This window comes from Quercus lobata, chromosome 3 (genome assembly GCF_001633185.2).
Source record: "Quercus lobata isolate SW786 chromosome 3, ValleyOak3.0 Primary Assembly, whole genome shotgun sequence".
NCBI classification, from domain to species: domain Eukaryota; kingdom Viridiplantae; phylum Streptophyta; class Magnoliopsida; order Fagales; family Fagaceae; genus Quercus; species Quercus lobata.
In genome coordinates, this window is record NC_044906.1 from 10439895 (window position 1) to 10460269 (window position 20375).

Genomic DNA, 20375 nt, shown 5'->3' on the forward strand with positions numbered 1-20375 from the left:
GTGTAGATTTTCACATGCTCAATAAAGTTTATATTGAATGTCTTATCTTTTTTTATATATGATCATAAATTTTTGTGGGATGCCATGTCTCATACGACCCCTCATTATAGTACAGTATTTAACTATATATTATGTTGAATAAATAAAACTTCTATATAATTATAATAAATATATATATATATATATAATAGGGTCATGACTCATGAATAGACGACATGAACATTTTCTTTGATTCATAAATAAACTATCTAAAAGATTGTTCAAATTAGGAAGAAATAACCATAGGGTTACATACAATGATGCAAGTCACAAAGAGAAAAGGGTCATACTCATACCTTTAAGTCTAGCTGCAAATTAATGCAGAAGTGGGTCACGGGGTGCAAGGCATGTGGTGCTACATTAACATTGCTGGCATTATTTATAAGGAGAAAGATGTTAATCAAATTTCTTCTTATGTGCTAACATGCATAATAGATGCTTCAATTTAATGTGTCTTTAACTTAGCTACCTTTCAAAAATTGACAAATTTTTTTAATCTTGTAAAACCAAAATGGCAAAAAAATTTAGCCTCTAGTGAGAATATGTATTTACTATCAAAATATCCTTAATTCCCTCCAAAGTAGAATGTAAATAAATTTACAAAAGCCAAAGCAAAGCAAGTAATATGATATCATAACCTCTTCCTTTATCACACTAAATGAACTTCTTCTTTTTGGATTAGCATCTTCTTCTTCTTCTTTTTTTCTTTCTTTTTCTTTTTGTCTTTTTTACTTTTTAACTTATTTGTGTATGCACAAATTTTTAAAACCTTTTTTTTTTTTTATTGAGAAATACTAACAAGCACAATAAGGTGCTCTTTAAAGATGAATTATTATAGAGTCCAACTAATAAAAAATTGACATGAATTAATGAAAGAGCTTGAAAATACTGTTAAACTGATAAATGAAACTCAAAAAAATGGCTTTATTGGCTGCACACCCTATAAAGCTAGTCAAAATTTTGACCAAAAAAACAAAAATTTTGACAAAAAGTAATTCCTTAACATGACCCATTTTTTATAAGTAATTATACTTTTACAAATTTTTAGCTTTCAACACATAGTTAATCCAAATGCACATAAATAATATATTTTTTTGTAACGTCTTTCCAATAACATATATATTTCCTTCAATAAGAGTTTATATGTGTAAAATATTTTTCATTGTGCTAGTAGTTTATTTTTCAATGATAATAATATCATTTACAGTGTCTCATATTTGTAATTCGAACCTCACTTCTATCTTCGTTATTTATGTATCAAAACATATATATATATATATATATATTTCTAGGTGTGAATCATAGAATATTTCTAATAAAACCTTTTTCTTTTAGCTCAATATTTAGTTTTTTATCAAAAATATATATTTAGTTTTTTTTTTTTGAGACTAAATATTTAGTTGTTTACCCCCAAATATATTATTTTTATAGCAAGAGAGCCAATATTTAGGACTAAACTTCACGCTTGTTCTGCCATGCACTTCGAACTGTCCGAAACGTAGCGTAGGGAGAATTTCAGAAATTGGGAGATTGAACTATTGAATGATTCTATTTTATTTATATAGAATTACATGTCCTTGCTGGCATTTTGGTGTCTATATAACCTGTCAAATATGTCAACTTCTTTGGTACATTTGTTACAGCCTAATCTCAGTTTCACATTTAAAAAATAAAAATAAAAATAAAATTATAGGACCACTGTTTTTGGCTTTGTGTCCTAGATAATATTTTCAAAGGTTACACTATCATGAGCACCATAACGGTAATTATAAAAATTAATTATTAGTCCGGTTTTCGGTTACCTCATTGTTTAGTTTATGTAGCTTTTTGTGTTATTGCTCAATTATTTCTATTTGTCTAATCACAATGAACCCAAATAATTATAAAAAAGAATGCCTTGTATTTCAAGAAAATTATTGTTTTATTTCATAGGACCCAACAAAATATATATATATTTATATTAATGGAATCATCTATTGTCTACCTTCTTTGTTACGGTCTTATGCCCTGTGTTATTGGGCAGACATGCATATGGGGCCCTAAACATTCAATTAAATTATGATTATGGACTTTGTATGCTAATTGGGATTGCGTGTTAGCTTGTAAATGTATGTGCATCAAAGGCCTAAGAAGAAAATTAATGCAATTCAAAATCAATTTTGATTTGATGTGATTAATTTTCTCATATTGTATAATGAAAAATTATAAGGTCCAATCATGGAATAGAAGTCTCTAATCTATTATAGGAAACTAGTCAATAAGACAGGTAAAATAGGCCAATATTGCTAACTAATATAAATAACTAAATTTTTTTTTATATTAATAAACAGAAATCTATTACATGTTTCATTGGAGGAGGTATCTCATGGAGTGGCTCCATTATCTCACAATCATGTGAGACTCGTAGATATTTAGGTCTCACATGCTGTAAGAAGATACTCTCATAAGACCGCTCTGTAAATAAGAGATTTTTCGTTGCAAAAATTCACTCAGTCATTGCAAAATATAGGCGCGTGAACATCAATGCTATGAATTTTTTTTAGTTGTGGCCTAATTTTATGGCAGTAAAGATTGGCTGTGGGGTATTGGATCACTTTATTTTCAACAGTGTATTTATGGACAAGTTATGGCTCCTTGCAGAAGGACAAAGGAATCATTAGAAAGAAGCCTATGCAAGACAATTAATTTGCCTAATTGGGAGCTACATGTTTGTATGAACATCTAATGAATGCTATTGATTTTTATTTTTAGTTGTGCCTAATTTTGTAACAGTGTCTGTTTGGTTTAAGTGTACTGGATCTCTGTATCTTTAATATAGTCCAGTTTTAAAAGAAGATTTTCCCTTGCAAACGAACATATATAAATGATTAGAAACAAGTCCTAATTGGCTTGGCAGAATGGCAGCTGCATATATGGTTGTATGAGCATCTATGCCATTGAATTTTTCATCAGTTGTGGCCCAGTTCTGTATCAGTTAAATGTTTTGGTTGAACAGTACTGTTATCTGTTTATCTATCCGTATATTTTGGATAAGGTGTCCCTTTGCATCATTGAATGAAGACAAAAATTGACTAGAAAAGAAAGTCCTATGCCTATGCAAGTAGGTTTGTGAATCAATTTAACTTAATTCTTTATTAAAATTAAAGTTCAAACTTAATTTATTCTATTTTATTTCGCTTGTGAACTCACCGTCAAGTTAGATCATATGTTTCAAATTTGGTATCTTCTTTTTTTTTTTTGGTCGAACAAGTCTCAATTTATTTAGGAGTTACTTGATTAACTTATTTGTTCCATCACATAATAAATACTGCAGTTAATTTCATTATTTTTTTACAAAATTGTGTTAATAACTAATAGTTAACTTATATGCAATTTTCACTAGGTATAAAATTAACTATTTATATTATTAATATTATAATAATTTGATATCTTTTGAATTTATTTACAACTCATACAAATATATTTTTATATATATATATATGTACATACTCAAATTAAGTCTCTCAATCATAAACTTGTTTACAAAAACAGTATTATATTTCAATTTAACTTGAGTAATAGTCAAGCCTAAACTCAACTTGTTTTCTAAATAAACACACATGAATGGATTTTTTATTTTCGAACTGAGTTATGCTCAGTTCATTTATAACCCTACAGAGAACAAGACAAATTAGGTAATTTGCTAGGCAGCATATGGTTGCACAGACATCTATACAAGACAAATTAGGTAATTTGCTTGGCAGCATATGGTTGCACAGACATCTATATGCTATTGAACTCTTTTAGCTGTGGCCTAATTCTGTAATGATGAATGTTTGGTTGAAGAGTACTGGACCTCTTTGTCTTTTAATAAGAGTGTATTTTTGGCTAAAAAAAAGTACTGGATCTTTATCCTTTTGTGGACCTAGGAGCTAACTTGCCATCCTCTCCTTTAATGGTTTTAACTTTTAAGTACATTTATGTGCCAAACCTGTGTGTTACAGCTAAACCCACAGTGTCCCTTACTTAGTTAGCCACTAAATACGCACCATATGGCTAAGAAAATCTAAATTAGAGCAAAAGTAAGCAGGCTTTGTAGAGGTTTTTCTTTTTATTTTTTTAAAAATTGCATATATGTGCTTTCACATATTGTTTGTGGTTTGAAAAGTATACTCACAAAACATTGAAAAGCCAATAATAGTCTTTGGATTAAATGGAACTTTTATCATCATAACAGGTACAAGGTACAAGAAAGTAGATGAAGTGGAAGCAGGGACGGATCTTTAGGGTGTGTTTGGTTGGAGGGGTGGAAAAGTGGGAGGATAGAAAATGGTGGAAGGATAGAAAAGTGGGAGGATAGAAAAGATTTTAATTTCCCTCCTTTTTGTTTGGTTAGGAGTGAAAAAGTGGAGGGATGGAAAAAGTAAGTTTGTATAAATTTACTCATATACCCTTGTTAAAAAATGACAAGCAATTAAAAAAAAAACAATCACCCAAATTTATTAAACAATAAAAATTATGTCCAGGAAAAAAAATCATGTCTAATTAAAAAAAAAAAAGAAAAAAGGAAAAAACATAACACTACATACAGCCCAGAAAATCAAAAGAAAAAAGGATTAAAAGAAAAAGAGTAAGCATCTTTCTCATAAAGTGAAAATAATAATAATAATAATAATAATAATAATAATAATAATAAAATAATGCCTAAAGGATTTAGTGCAGTGGGACGAAATTAGTCAGAAGAAAAAAAAAATTTGGACGAAAGCAGGCAGAAGAAAAGCAGTGGGCAATTTTGTCATTTATACATAAAAACTCCTCCCACACTATTTTCTCTCCATTTTGGAGAGACAAGGTTTAGGTGGGCCCGGGTGGAAAATGCCTGGACCCCACCAAAAATTTTCCTCTCCCTCCCTCCTTACCAAACAACAACCTTTCTCATTTTCTCTCCTATTTTCTCTCCAAATTTTTCCATCCTCCCTAAAATCCACCCATCCAAACATAGTGTTAGTGCCCGTTTGGGTAGAGCTGAAACTTGCGTTTCAGCTCTACGTTTTCCTACCTTTTTTTTTTTTTTTTTTTTTTTTCCTCTGCACGTGAACAGTAAAAGCACTGTGCAGGAGACAAAAATTACTATTCACGCACTGTTTACGCACTGTTCACACACTATTCATGGGTCCCACGACACTTTTTACACATTTAAAAATTATTTTGTTACAGTGTTTTCAGTTTTCAGTTTTCAGTTTTCAGTTTCAGCAACAATAAGCTCAATCCAAACGGACCCTATTGACCGGCGGAAATGGCCCCTATTTTTTTTTTTTTAATATTAGTATATTAATAGTGACTAATTTTAACAATTTTTTTTCAATAAATTTACATTTTGCATCCCTTTAATAATGTCATTGATTCTTTTAAGAGTAATGTTATAATTACACACTTTTTTACAAACTATTGAGATAGCAAATTCTTATTGGTTTGCATACTTGCATCACTTTTTACTTATCAATAATCACTCACTTCATTAGCAATTTATAAAAACTTTGTAGTTTTAGCATTTTCCACCTTTTAAAGGCTATAAAAATTAATAGATTAAATCTAAAATAAAATATACGAGTCCAAAAAAATTAGGCCAACAACAAAAATTACCAATAATAAAGCTAAAAAAAATTAAGCCCAATTAATCTATTTTACCCAAAACAAACAATTTGTCCATTTAAAAAATTTTAAATAAAAATCTTTAGTAATAAATTAGTAGAGTCAAAGGCCGGAGCTGTCGCACACAGATAGCAACAAAACCGCCTCCTAACTTCGTCCCTGAGTTGAAGATTCACATAATCCTGGATGCAATTAGTAAAATATTTACTAAGAAAAAGAAAATTGAAAGACATTTAAAAAAAAAAAAATGAACAAGCTGATTTTACTTAAATTACTCAAATTCTAAAGTGTTAGATGCCTGAAAAGTTAGGCACTAACTCTTTTATGAGTCACTTCGAAAACATAGGCCTTAATATCATTCAACTCCCATCCAAAAAAAAAAATGTATCATTCAACTGTACCAACCCCCAATCAAGGCATCAACTAGTACTTGAGAATGGATGCATGAAAAACCAACAAGTAAAACTTCTTCTTCTTCTTTATCATTATTATTATTATTTATCCATAAAAATTCTTAACATTAATTTTCTCACACAAATAGTATTATCATTATTATTATTATTATTATTATTATTTATCCATAAAAATTCTTAACATTAATTTTCTCACACAAATAGTAAAGTGTTAGAACATGAAAAGGCTTCTCAGCGAGAAAAAAAAAACATGAGAAAGGCCAAAAAGTAAACTTTTTCTAAAAAAAATTTATGCATAAAAATTCATAACATAATTTTTTTTCCAACACAAAAGTAGTAAAGTGTTGACCAGTTAATTGATGTGATCCTACGTGGACCCTCAATTTGTTTTTAGTCACGGCTTAACCTCATAGCTCTCACATCTGTGTGTAAAATAGCATAATGTGTTAATTTTGCACGTTTAATTTCAAAAATAACTTATATTTGTCAATCTAAAAATGTATAAATTGACATTATTGCTACAATAATTGTGTAAATATATATAGTTATTATTCACATGCAAGCTTAATCATGACATTAAGTTAAATCAAACAACATACTAGTAACATTTTATAAATCTTAACAAAGTTTGGATAACCTGCATATAACATTTTATACAGAGTTTATGAAAAGTTCACTTTTTTCAGGGCTTTATAAAAAGAGTTTGCTCAAACTCAAAGTCATTCTTGTTATTATTATTTTTCTTAGAACAAAGTCATTGTTAGTTGATTTTGCTGCATTGATGTAAAATCAATTCTCGTGAGGCAACTTCTTTATGTAATTCGGTGATTCCAAATCCGTGAAATTAAATACAGCCAAAGGCAAATACTAGTAAATAAAATAACCAAAATTAATATCTATTATCAATAACTCGTGACCTCAGGTCAGCATTAGTGTAATAGTTTCTTTCTCAAAAAAAGAAAAAAAAAAGAAAAGAAAAGGCATTAGTGTAATATTTTCATTTTTGTGAAAATTGTTGTTAGCTCAAGAGTTATTGGTATAAATCCCCCCACCATCAAATAGTTAGGTGATTTCTATATTGTACGGTACAATACAAAATTATAAATTCATTCCATCTTTTTACAATATATATATATATTTGAAGCTAAATAATTGTATAAACCTAGGTTTTTTATTCATATTTTATGTGTGAATCCCACCAAAATTGGTATACGTTTGAATTAATTTTTTAGAATATATATAACATTTTAAAAAACTGTACATAAACACGCTAAAAAACCAAATCCAAATTTTTTTCCCAAAAAAGAAAAACTAATCCAAACTCAACATTTGCTTTCAAGATAAGCACATATAGATAATATGTTCTGCAAGTACAATCATTTTAAACAAAAATAAAACAAGACAAAAATCTCTAGGTATCCAATGCACCCACATACCCTTACAAAATAAACAAGATTGTCATATCATTCCGTAATTAAAGCCCATGATATGATACATCTATCTCATAAGATAAGGGTTTGCTTTTTCCATGTTTTGCTAAGTCATATTGTTAGTTCATCCAGTGTGACATAAATAATTATTATGTACTCTGTTTTTTTGATTCTTCAATAAGTAACTGCGTTGAAAAAAAGCAAGAACAAACCTGAGATTATGATTTTTTTTTTTTTTTACCTTGAAAGTCATTCCTTAATTATGTATATTTCATATGGATTTATAACATATCCCGTGACCCATTCATGTTGAAAAATTACATTGCATTTGATTCCTGAGATCCCGGTGATTGTGAATTATATCTGTGTTAATGATAATGAGTAGTTTATACTTTTTATAATTTATAATAATGATATGTACTCAGCCATGATAAAAATCATGGACTTGTTAAACATGAAACTGCTATTCTAATTATGAATTTGGAGCATTTGGACCCACTTCACGGGCCAGTAAGAGTAACTATGGGACAAAGATTGCAGGCATTATTTGTGTCTGTGATGCTTCAAAAGTTTATACAAAATTTCAATCTTATGCCATCTTTTTTTTATGAAAGTTTATATAAAAATTGGTTGGTATCTTGGTCTAATGATATAGAGTTATTATTGGAAGCAGACGTCATAGAATAACTCTCTTAAAAAAGCTCTCTACCCCAAGACACCTATGGCATCCGTTTTGATAATATCTTTCTACTCCAGATCTCTTATACAACTGTCAAAAACTTTACTAATTGAACTAACTGGAACTCACAATCTTATGCCTTCTCTGTGCTAACACATGGTCTAGATTCTTAAGAGAGTTCATGATTCAAACATGGGTTATATAACAAATGCACTTAATTACATCCTCTCCTTCATATATAATTCCTACTTGCACAAGAATCAAGAATGTTTTACATGGAATTATTCATTCTTCCCAACAACAAGAAAAAAGAAATGCACCATATCACATAAGAGTCCAAATTCCAAAGCAAAAAATGGTATAAGTTATGTTTCTTCTATTTAATAATTTGAAGCTGTCACCTTATACTACGTACTCTTTTGACTCTTCTATTATACCATGGTATGTCTTTTTTCTATTCCTCGCTAATTAAGCATGAGTTTTGTTATGTTTAATTATGTGGGCGATAATTTTCTAATATTATTAGTGGTCTACCCCCTCTAATAGTAATAATATTATGTATAGTTCATATCCTTAATTTGACCAATAAGTCCCAACTTAAAAATTGTATAAAAAATGAGGAAAGGAAACAAAGAAAGTAACTTGTGAATCATCAAATAAATTCAGAAATATAATAAGGGCCATAAGGTGCATATAAATATAATTAAAGAAATGGTATTCATAATTTCTCATTAACTAGCTAGAAGAAAGGGTAGGTTGGCTAGTCTACTTAGTGCATGAAATTGAAAAGGAAACCCTAACAAATATGATTTGAAAGGTATTGCCCAGTATCAAGAAATTAAACACAACCCCAAAATAGGCAAATATTGAAAAAATAGAAGGGACCCTTTGCCTCAATATAATAAGAAAAAGTTCCAAATGAGGCTCAAATTTATATATATATATATATATATATATAGATTTTGATTTTTGAGAGGCATGGCATGGTGTGTTTGTTAGATGGTAGCAGTCCCAGAAATTTACAAGAATCATATGTTGGAATGTGAGAATTTGATTGCTTGAAATTAGATGCACCGACTAAGCTTTGAGTTTCTCGCTAATTTCCTATTAATAGAGCATGTGTTTCTCGGCTTCTTCCTCTACTATAACAACTACATATTGTGTCAACATCGATGTGGATGCTTATATATATGCACATAGCTTAAGAAAATAGTGGTTAACATAGCATTATCTAAAATCTCTTGGGATCTATTGGGTTGGTGGTTCTATCTAATTGTCACAATGAAATGATTTATATTAATCATTTATATATATCTCAATAACAGTGTCAAAAGCATGTATGATAGCTTGATTGATGCCAATATATGGTAGTGGGACAGAACAATTTGTGCAAAGATATTGGCTTTTACAATATTAATTGGAAATTTCTTTTCAACATTGATGGTGGGTGTTATTTAAGCTGAACTAATAGATTTTTTTTTTCAATTTTATTTGTTTTTGTTTTATTATAAACTATTAACTTAATTTTTCATACAATCAGTATATTAAGGAATATCCAGAAAGGGATTGAGGAAATCAGTCCAAATGCCTGGTTTTTTTTTTTTTTTTGATAAAAGTCCAAATGCCTAGTTGGTTTTGCTTTGGAGAGATAAAAAGTGCTTTAAGTAGTTAAAGCTAGATGAATTTTTCTAAAGCTAGGTGAATTTTTCCAAACATTTGGTAATTTTGCTAAAGAATTTTAAAAAGATCTTCACTTTTAACCTAAAGCTGAAATTAGGATCTTTTGAAGAAGGGGAAAGAAAACTTTACGATTCACTGTTTATGTTTTATAAATTTAGAATTTTAAAATACTTCATTGTTAATTTGCCAAACGTTAAAAACATTTTCAATTAAATTACTATATCACAAATTTTCTACCACTAAGATTTTGTTTGAGAATTTATTAGGAAATGAAATAGAATGATTATAAAGGAATGGAAATGAATGATATTAAATAGAATATATTTAAGTAAGAGAAGAATTTGGGGAAATGGAATAGAGATTTGTTACATATGCTAAACTCTCAAAATGCTAAAAACATTTTCAATTACCTCTCCTTTCTACAACAAAACGAACAAGCCAAAGGTCTTGTAGCTGAATTGACACTTCCCCATGCACAAAGTGCTTGGGGGTCTAGGGGGAAAAAAATTCAAACTGCGGAAGTTAGCAGCATGTTGTAATTATTTTTCAAAAAAAAAAAAAAACACAATGAACAAACATTAATTTAATATGTTTTTTATAGAATGACTTTTCATTTGATAATCATATAAATTATAAATCATAATTAAAATTAATATTCCTACCCCTTTTCCCATTTCAAAGTCCGAACATATCATACAACAGTACAAAATTCTAGAAATATTTATATTTGGTGCAAAAGACTGTCCACCTTACATAAAAAAATAAAAAAATAAAAAAAAAAATGAAAAAAGAGAGAGATAATAAATAATGAAATACATACAAATGAAACAACCAAAACACCTTGGGCCATATGTTTTGACTTTTGGGAGCCTTAATTTGGTCTATTATTTAAAACATTAATTCCAACAATTGGCTAAGTAGAAGCTTCCAACTTAACAATTTCTTGACAAAATTAAATTTTAAGCATTCACTATTGTGCTGGTACAATATATATGTAGGAAAAAGAAAAAGCTAGAGGAATGTGACAAGAGATGATTATGTTGATGAAGATGTATGGGACTTTGAGCTATGTCATCAAGTCACTTAATGAGTAAGGAGACAGTTAGGACCTCATAACTATGAGCCAGGACTGAATTTAAGCTTGAGTAATGTGTCTATATCTCTGCTTATATGTCAAGAAAATAATTGAAAAGCCATTTTTTTTTAGGGGTCAATATTGAGGTTGATAGGAATTTGTTCAAAACAAAGCTTCAATAAGTTTCTCATTGATTTTCTTTATTTCTTTATTTTATAAAATTCTGAATGATCTTAATGCCATTACCATACGAAGGTTGAGATATATATGCTGCAACTGAAACTGAGGTTGATGGGGGAACAAGACCAATTGCAATATAACTTCTAAAAAATTCTCCAATAGGCACATCAATGTGGTGTGTGTGTCAGTGTGTATTAAGCACCAAGCAAAATGGCTAAAAGATCCCAATTGTTGCAGGATTATATAGCCAAAAATCAAACTATAGCATGGGACCTGTAAAAACTTTTTTTTTTTCTAGATTCATATAAAACTTAAAACATTTGCACTGCATGCATGGGATCTATAAACACTTTTTTTTTCTATACAGATCATATAATGTTTGTTTTCCACTTCCAGCATGTCATATGCACCCTAAAAAACAATCCATATTTTTCTATGGGCCTCTGATACTTTACCATGGGCCAACTTTGAGCCCAAGGCTTGACCCAAAATGAATTCAATTATAGCCCTAGTTATACACAATCTAGAAAGATTCATAATTTGAATTTGAACAACACATTGTTTTTATCATGAACAAATTATTCTTATCTACTCAAACCAACTTGATTTTAATAATACATTGGTTCAATATTGTTTATTAACTTCATGAACCACGCCTAAACTAACTCATATTTTTCATGACTGTCTCTCATACTTGACCATGGGCTAAAGCTGAGCCCAAGACTTGGCCCAAATTATACTCAATTTTTTTTTTCCCTTAAATTCATAATATGACATGGAAAAATTTATCTATGAATGGTAAAATAATTTTTAAATTTAGTGTACAATATATAACTAAAGCTAACCCGAATACTATAGTTGACCTGCTTAATCAACCCAATTTGCTAAATTGGAGTCACCCAAAATTTCAGTTGACTCGTCTTTTTTTTTTTTTTTTAAATTCACCAATGGCAGAATAGTTGAAATATTTTTCCTTCAACTCATCCAATCCGACCCATTAAGGTAGCATTTGGATCCGTGTTTCCTTCAACATTTGCGTTTTCCTTTTTTTTTTTTCTTTTTTTTTTGCTGCATGCATTTCAGACTTTCTCCCAATAGAGTGCACTGTTGAGTATTGTTCACGGACCCACAACTTCTTTATTAAAAAAAAAATTTAAAAATAGGTCCCACGGTACTATTCACACATTTAAAAATTATTTTATTACAGTATTTTTAGTTTTTAGTAAAATAAACTGTATCCAAACGAATCCTAAGAAAACAAAGAAGAAGGGAAGCCGCAGCAGTAGGCTTAACCATGGGGAGGGGCTGAAGCCCAAGACGGCCCAAAATAAATTCATTTCGGCCCAGATTGCGTTCCACGCCGAAACGCACCTTTTTGACCTTCCCTTAAGAAAACAAAGAAGAAGAGAAGCGGCAGCGTAGGCTTAACCATGGGCTGGGTCTGAGCCCAAGGCGGCCCAAAATAAATTCATTTCGGCCCAGATTGAGTTCCACACCAAAACGCACCGTTTTGACCTTCCTCATGTTGTCTCTGACACAACCCACTCCCGCTTAGATTGCCATTTTCAAACTCTCCCTCTCTCTCTCTCTCTCTCTCTCTCCCTCTCTCTATCTCTCTCTCTGTGATAGTCCTATCAGTATCAGTCATGGGTTCCAAAGCAGGTAGAGAGAGAAAGTTTCTAGCTTTTCATTTCCAACTTTAACATACACAACACACACACACTATATGAATGTGTTCATTTGTTTCAGGTGGGAATTCCATTGATCTCTGGTCAGAAATTGTAGACAACGAAAACCCAGAAAAGCAAAATCAACCAAAGATTGATGCAGTTTACAGAAGGATAAGACCACAAAAAGCTTCGCAAGATGCAAACTTGTAAACCCTTCATTCTTCATTCAAGTTCTTATCTTTATTTGTTTTTTGCTTTGTGAAAACATTGGCTGTTTGTTTGTGTTTTCTGTTTTCTGAGAGCATTTTGCTTTTTGGGTGTTTTTGTTTTGTGCTTTTTCAGGAAGCAACCCGGTTCGAGCCGGAAGAATGGGAATCGGGTGAGTTTGGCACCACCCATCAAGCGAGTCAGCTGGAACCGGTCCCTTTCCACCAGGTTGTGATTGGTTTTAAGTTGAATTAGCAATGATTTTGCTCATTTTTGTTAAGTGGGTGTTCAAGTTTTTTCTTTGTTTCTTTCTTTTGGTATTGTATGTGTTGGGATACTTTTGATTGGCTTGTCTTTTGAGTTTGATTAATGGGTAATTAGTGTAGTAAGTGTAAGGGTGTTGTTTGGGTCAGACCTTTTTTTTGGTGGGGGAGTCCATTGCAGTTGGTAGATTGGTTGATTCAATTGAAGAATTACTTTTTTAAAGGGAAAAAAAAAGTTTAATTGGTTTGGATTTTGGATTATCACTGATTTTCCCATCTTGTTAGGTATTGGGAATTTGCTTGTGTAATCTTGTTTTGAGCTTGGTTGATGGGTGATTAGTGTATTAAGTGTAAGGGGCTTGTTTTGGTGACACCCTTTTGGTGTGGGAGTCCATTGCACTTTTTGGATGATACCCAAACAGGCTTCAGTTTGAGGCAGAAGAAAATAGTTCCCACCCTTACTTTTTGAGTTTTTGTTTAATTGCCTTTCTGATTGTTAAAGTGAACCATTCTTATAACTTACATGATAAGAAACTATGAAATGAAATGTCTGAGTTGAAATTTTGTGGCATATCTGTGTGACTGAATGAAAGAAAATGCAATGTATATTTACATCAAGAGTATAGAAGTAGGATAAGGTGTTTTGGGAGGTGATTTTTTCAATGGGGGAAATCATATCTATTTATGTTTGTGGTGAGTGAGACAACATCCTTTGGTGGTGGAATTTGGAAAAGTTTAAACAAAGTGTGATAATATGCTCCTGATCATGCTTGGATTCATCTCTCCATTCCACGTGAATATACTTGACCTAGGCAGGCCGATTTCAGTTTTGCCATTTGTTTTATATATTTTTTTATGATCATGGGGTATTCGTATTGGATTTATATATTGTAATGGAACCAGCTCTTGCAAACATTGGCTCTCCTTTTTTGCCCAATAAGCCAGCTCTTGCAGTTGACATATACATTTGTGTTTTGCTTGAAGATTAGTTGCTGTTGCATTTAGTATTGAAATTCAATTTTCTGATTGGCAGAGGAAGGACAAGTATAGCTGTTGGTGCTTGTGTGGATTACCAGCCTCAAGCAAAGCATGCAAAAAGAAAAGGAAAACCTGCTTTGCCCAAAGTATGACTCTTTTAACTCCTTAGTTTTTCTGTTCCATGGCGTTGGTTGTATACAGTATCACCTCAGTTGCAATTACTCTCTCCAGTTTTATAAATTGACTTATGCTGTTGGTTCATGGTTTTTCCAATTGTAGTTCCTAAAATTTTGCAATAATTTAGGATATGTTGATGCCATGTCATTGGAATATTATGTGGTTCTTTGAATTTTTTCATGATAATTTCATACTGTCTTATGTCTGTGCTTTTTCAAGGGAAAATTTGTACAACCTCCAAATTTCGAGAAGGAAAAGACATACTTTCAAGAGGTTGATGCCTTTGAGTTATTAGAGGAGAGTCCCTCACCCAAGAACTTTGGTACATGGGCCGTGGACGGTCAAAGTAACAATATTATCATACCACATTTGTCCTCAAGATTAGAGAAATGGTTGTTATCCAAGAAACTAAATCACAGTATTGGACCTTCCAGTACACTGTCTAAGATACTAGAAACTCCAGCCATGCCCTTGGAACCAATATGTGGTGATGATTCGGGTTCTTTGAATTTGAGAACTCCTGAAAAATCTTCTATGAAGACTAATTCACAGTTGCCTTCGGTCCAAAGCAGATCTAATTCAATTTCAGTCGATAAAATTGTGATTGAGGGGGATATCAATTCACAAAAGTGCAACACAGCGTCTGTGAGTGAGGGTCATGAAGGTTGTGAAGATATAGAAGTTGCTATTAAGAAACTCTCTCTGGCATCAACATCGGCTTCAGTGGATCGTGATCAGTCAGATCCATTTGCTGCATTATTAGCAGTTTGTGGACAGTTATCTCCGTCAAAGCTAAAAGATGTATTCTCCAACTATTGGTTTGTCTCTTATTCCCAACTTGCTATTGTCGTATATGAGTAAATATTGCATGTACATAGTACGCCTTGGTTGATTTCCCTGATGTTGTATTATATGTTTGTTGCCATTTTTATGGAAAACTTTACTAATACTCTTATTCAAAAAGGCCATATCTGTTTCTGTTGTTTCTTCCAAAGTCAACTATTATGCTACTTTGTGAATTCATTCGTAAGGTATATGTTCTTTTGTAACCTCTGGGCTTGGTTGTCTTAATTAAGTTTACCTTGCTTTTATCAAATAAAAATTTGTTAACTGAACTTGGATTGTTCTTTATTTTGCTTATATGCTTTCAGAACTTTTGACAGCTTCGCCATGCAATTAAGGAAAAGAGACAAATTTGAAGAGAATGAATCTATTGTATTTCATTTTAAAGAAAAATAATAAGCATCTGGGTTGTGCAAAACAGAAGTTTTCACTGCTTCACATAGTAAAACTAAACTTATATTTAAGCCTGACAGATTTTCAAGGCCTTGAAATTTTTTAGATACTCATTAGCTTTAGTTTTTTAAAGAAGGAAATATGAGCTTGTAGAGAAAATTAGAGAGGCATCTACCTGATTTGACTTTTTGATGAATAAAACAGAACACTAGAAATCGACCTGATTTGACTTTCCAATGGTCATCTAATTGCTTTAGTTAGTGGCACTTTTCTTTTTGTCCTCCTTTCTGCATAGGTTTGACTTGAATGTGATACTGCTACTGCATCTGCAAGCTGATTAAAGATAAATCTTCCTTGCTCCAGTGAACCAGAAAATATCATTAAAATTGGTGAAGGTACTTTTGGGGAGGCTTTTAAAGCTGGTCGCTGTGTATGCAAAATAGTACCTATAGATGGAGACTTAAGAGTGAATGGCGAAGTACAAAAGGTATTTATTGCAATTACATTTCTTGTTTCTATGAGTTGTTTTGGCAAGTGATAATTGATACTATTGTTGCTTGGGATGGGGGCTATATTTGAGCATTATGGGTACTTGGCTTCTTTCTGGTTAAAATCAGGGCAATGGCAGGATACTTGACTATATTTTGGAGATCTTAATGCCAACGCTTTTGAAAATTGCTTGGTTTCAATGACTTGAGGTTTTTATCTTGAGTGTTTAAATGCTATTCCAATGTTCTTGAGGGAAAAAAATTTGAAAGACACTGGTCTTGTCGTGCTATGAAATGAATTATGAGATGCTATTCGTTTTAGAAAAAGAGAATTCATTTTAGAAAATATTTAAGATAAAAAGGACTTTTATTACTGTGAAGAGCCTTCATATTATATTTTAATATTCTTTTCAAATTTTTGGTTGGCTGAAATCGGTGAGTCTTGTTTTATCGCTAAACTTATTGTTTCTGTTCTTCAGAGGTCAGAAGAATTGATTGAAGAGGTCATTCTTTCTCGAACTCTTAATTGTTTAAGAGGAGATGGCAGCGATGGATGTAACTCATGCACTACATTCATCCAAACAATAGAGTACGTATTCCATCTAATGTTCAGCAGCTTTTCCATTCTGCAACTACTTAGCTTTCTATATTAAATAAAACTGCAACATTAGATCTCCTTTTAGCTTTTAGGTAGGTTACTAGGGTCACATTCTAGAAATGAATCAAGCCTAATGCATGGGTATGTGGCTATGTGCCCTATGATGTGCAAGTAGTTCTGCAACTTGGATTTGGCTATGATAATGGTTTCCTGACCAGCACCACTACTCTTGCCTCTGTTTTAATGTAGTGGGTTGAGCTTGGTCCTGGTCATGAAATTAAAGACTGGATATAGCCAAAAATTTGGCAAGGTCAAACCTTGACCACGCCCAACATATTGCAAGACATGAAATATAGTTCTAAATTTGTACGCGGTGTATATTATGACTTGTACTGCATGCAGTGGTTTTAATCTTTTTGTTATCTGTTTTTTCCTATAGCTTAAAGGTATGCCAAGGTTCCTATGATGGCACATTGATCAAAGCTTGGGAAGATTGGGATGAGAAGAATGGTTCAGAAAATGATCATCCCAAGGAGTTTCCAGAAAAACAGGTTGCATATTGTCTCTATGGTTGTTTCTTGTAATAGTCTTGTAAACGACCCTCTACTACAAACAAACATAAATACATTGTATATGCATATGTATTTATACGGTCAATCTAAATGTAGTTTTAATTTCTTTTTCTTTTTCAATATTACTAATTAATTTGCATTCAGTGCTATGTCATTTTTGTTTTAGAACATGGTGGCAAAGATCTTGAAAGCTTTGTACTTTTGAACTTTGAAGAGGCACAGAGTTTATTGGTTCAGGTAAATGGCAGATTAGAATTGGGCTTTTCAGTGAAGTCATGAAGCTTTGTTAATCTTTTATTTAACAGACTGCCCTTTGTGGATTGCAGGTAACAGCTGCCTTGGCTGTGGCTGAAGCTGCATATGAATTTGAACACCGAGATCTGCACTGGTATGGTAACTTTGCAATCTATTATTGCAGGAATGCTTATTTTTAATTGTCTAACACATGAATACACATTTGTTACAGGGGGAATATACTTTTAAGCCGGAATGGTTCTGAAACATTGCAATTCACCCTTGAGGGGAAGCATATGGTTGTCAAAACCTTTGGATTGTTGATATCAATAATTGACTTTACTCTTTCAAGAATCAATACTGGTGAAAGTTTTCTGCCTTTTTGCCATGTGTTTGGTCCAGTAAATGGTTTTATGATTGCGTAATTAACAAGCATCCTGTAATGCACAGGTGAAGATATACTTTTTCTAGACTTATCCTCAGACCCTTATCTCTTTAAAGGTCCAAAAGGAGATAGACAAGTAAGGGTTTGGACTGGAATCTATAGATTCCTTTTAGTAATTCTTTTTCTGATTTCACTTAATTCGTTAATTTAATATGCAGTCAGAAACATATCGAAAGATGAAGGAGGTAACAGATGATTGCTGGGAGGGAAGGTATAGATAGCTATTGCTAAAATAATTACTCAGTTATGAAATTCATATTGGAAATATTTTCAGGCTATTTCTTTATTTCACGGAAAATTGAGACCACTAGTAATTTTTATACTTCACATCTAAGATATTGATATAGATGAGTATTTCAAACATTCTGATTCCCAAATAAATTAAGAGAATGACCTAATTGTTTATTATTATTATTATTTTATGAAGCTGAATTAATGTTAATTTTCATATTTTACAGTTTCCCTAGAACAAATGTGCTGTGGTTGCTGTATTTGGTTGATATATTACTCCTGAAGAAATCATTTGTAAGTTTTCCTCCATAATTTAGCAAATTGGTCTCTTCATTTTATGTTCATTTAACACCAAAAAAAAAAAAAAAAATCTGGGAACATGATTGAGCCTGTAATTTAGAGAGAATAAAGTAAACTATTGCTTCTGTATTTCCCAATATGAACCTTGATGAGATCAGTAATGACTCGAGTTGTTAATCAATGCTGTGCCAGGAACGCAATTCAAGACATGAGAGAGATTTGCGATCATTGAAGAAGCGGCTAGACAAGTATCTTTCAGCCAAAGAAGCCATTTTTGATCCCTTTTTTAGTGAATTGTTGAACATAGAATGTGACTGATAAGTGGGAAAGCAAGCAATAGAGGTGGTGATACACTAGAAAAGATGTTCTTTGTCTTGTACATATTTAACAGGAGCAGGAGCAGATGATCGTTCCTAAAATTGAACATCTTAATGCTTGGTGAAAAATATGCTAATTGTGTTATTATAAAAATAACTCAACAGTGATGCTAATTATCTTGGATGATTGTGCGTCTAAATTGTATTGGACACAGTAACTTCCACATATTGCTTGACGACTGAATTTGCCTTTTTTATTGGTCCAAGTCCAAGGAGTTTGGCAAGACCTGATTTTTTGTATCTGTATTAATATAAGGATGACTTGATGCTCTCTTATTTGCACCCTGGGAATTTGTACCTTTCATTTACAAAATGGCAAATCCTACTACTCATGTACTGAAATGGACAATGGCAGTTGTAATAGAAATGTGAGGTGCTACTGGAACACTGGCGGCTCTACATAGAGTTCCGGGTAGTCACAGGACCACCCACGCCCGAAAAAAAAATAATAATAATTATGTATAAATTTTTAAAATTTATGATTTTTTTATCCTTTAAAAAACTTTGTGACAACCTTTTTTAGGCCCAACATAACTAAACTTTGAACAAAATTAGGCAACAAACTTGGTTGCAACTCCATTTAATATTTTTTTTATAAATTGTGAATTTTAACAAATCTACCATTTAATTACATTTTTTTCTTATATTTTCTATACTTACAAAATTTTAAAAATATTAAAGATTAATAGTTATGTTATCAATCAAATATTTAAATTTTGAGTATTTGTAGCCTAAAATTATACATAAAAAATAAGTTTATGAATCAAATAATAAATAACATCTAATTGATATGAAACTTGACATGTGTTTTAAAAACATAGAGAAGGTGCAATTCAATAGTTAAATTTGCAAATTATGCAGCAATTTTAATTTGTTTAGCAAGAGTTGTAGCCTTGTGCTACAACTTAGTTTGTAGCCAGATTTCATCCTTAAACTTTACATAAATAAAATAAGTCCAAGAAAAAATTTATTTAACTAAAATTTTAAAAAAGATGTAGCTTGCAATATTGATAATGAGACTATCATATAATGATTCAAAATAAGAAAATTTGTAAAAGGAAATTGTAAAACTTTATGTGTTTGCATGTGTGTGTGTGTTTTTGTCGTTAATATATAAAATTCTCTTTTTATTAGATTTTATATAATTTAAGTTTCTTAATGACTACCTTCAAAAAAATTTCTGGAACCGTCACTGTACTTGAAACTTATTATGCAAAAATTGAGAATAGTTTTATTTTCAATCCTTAATTTAATAGTACATGCAATTTCTTTACCTGAAAAATAATTTTAGGAAAATTCTTGAACTTGATAGAACTTTTGCTTATCTCATACCTTAGAGATAGATTATACTGTTATTTAGTACCCTTTGTGCGGTGCTCATCAATATTAATAATGTCTATTTGCATATTTTGGATCTAGGATGTTGTTTACAGTTTACTCATGACTGCAGTGGAGGCTCAGCTGTTTGTAAA

General features: G+C 31.4%; 1 protein-coding gene across 3 annotated transcripts; it reads left to right on the plus strand.

Moving 5' to 3' along the window:
* Nucleotides 1-12674: 12674 nt before the first annotated feature.
* Nucleotides 12675-19173, plus strand: LOC115979284 (serine/threonine-protein kinase haspin homolog). 3 transcript variants are annotated; one of them, XM_031101282.1, is made up of 15 exons: nt 12677-12789; nt 12877-13003; nt 13140-13232; nt 14301-14391; nt 14642-15240; nt 16022-16145; nt 16626-16735; nt 17184-17295; nt 17461-17553; nt 17643-17704; nt 17783-17913; nt 18001-18071; nt 18154-18206; nt 18454-18520; nt 18719-19173. In XM_031101282.1, exons 1-15 carry the CDS (start codon nt 12774-12776, stop codon nt 18842-18844), a joined length of 1875 nt encoding a protein of 624 aa, XP_030957142.1. In that variant the 5' UTR covers nt 12677-12773; the 3' UTR covers nt 18845-19173. The 3 variants fall into 3 exon arrangements, 2 of the variants coding, with proteins under 2 accessions (XP_030957141.1, XP_030957142.1); XM_031101281.1 differs by having other exon boundaries at nt 12675-13003; XR_004089018.1 differs by lacking the exons at nt 18001-18071; nt 18719-19173 and having other exon boundaries at nt 12675-13003; nt 17783-18000; nt 18454-18491.
* The last annotated feature ends 1202 nt before the right edge of the window (nt 19174-20375 follow it).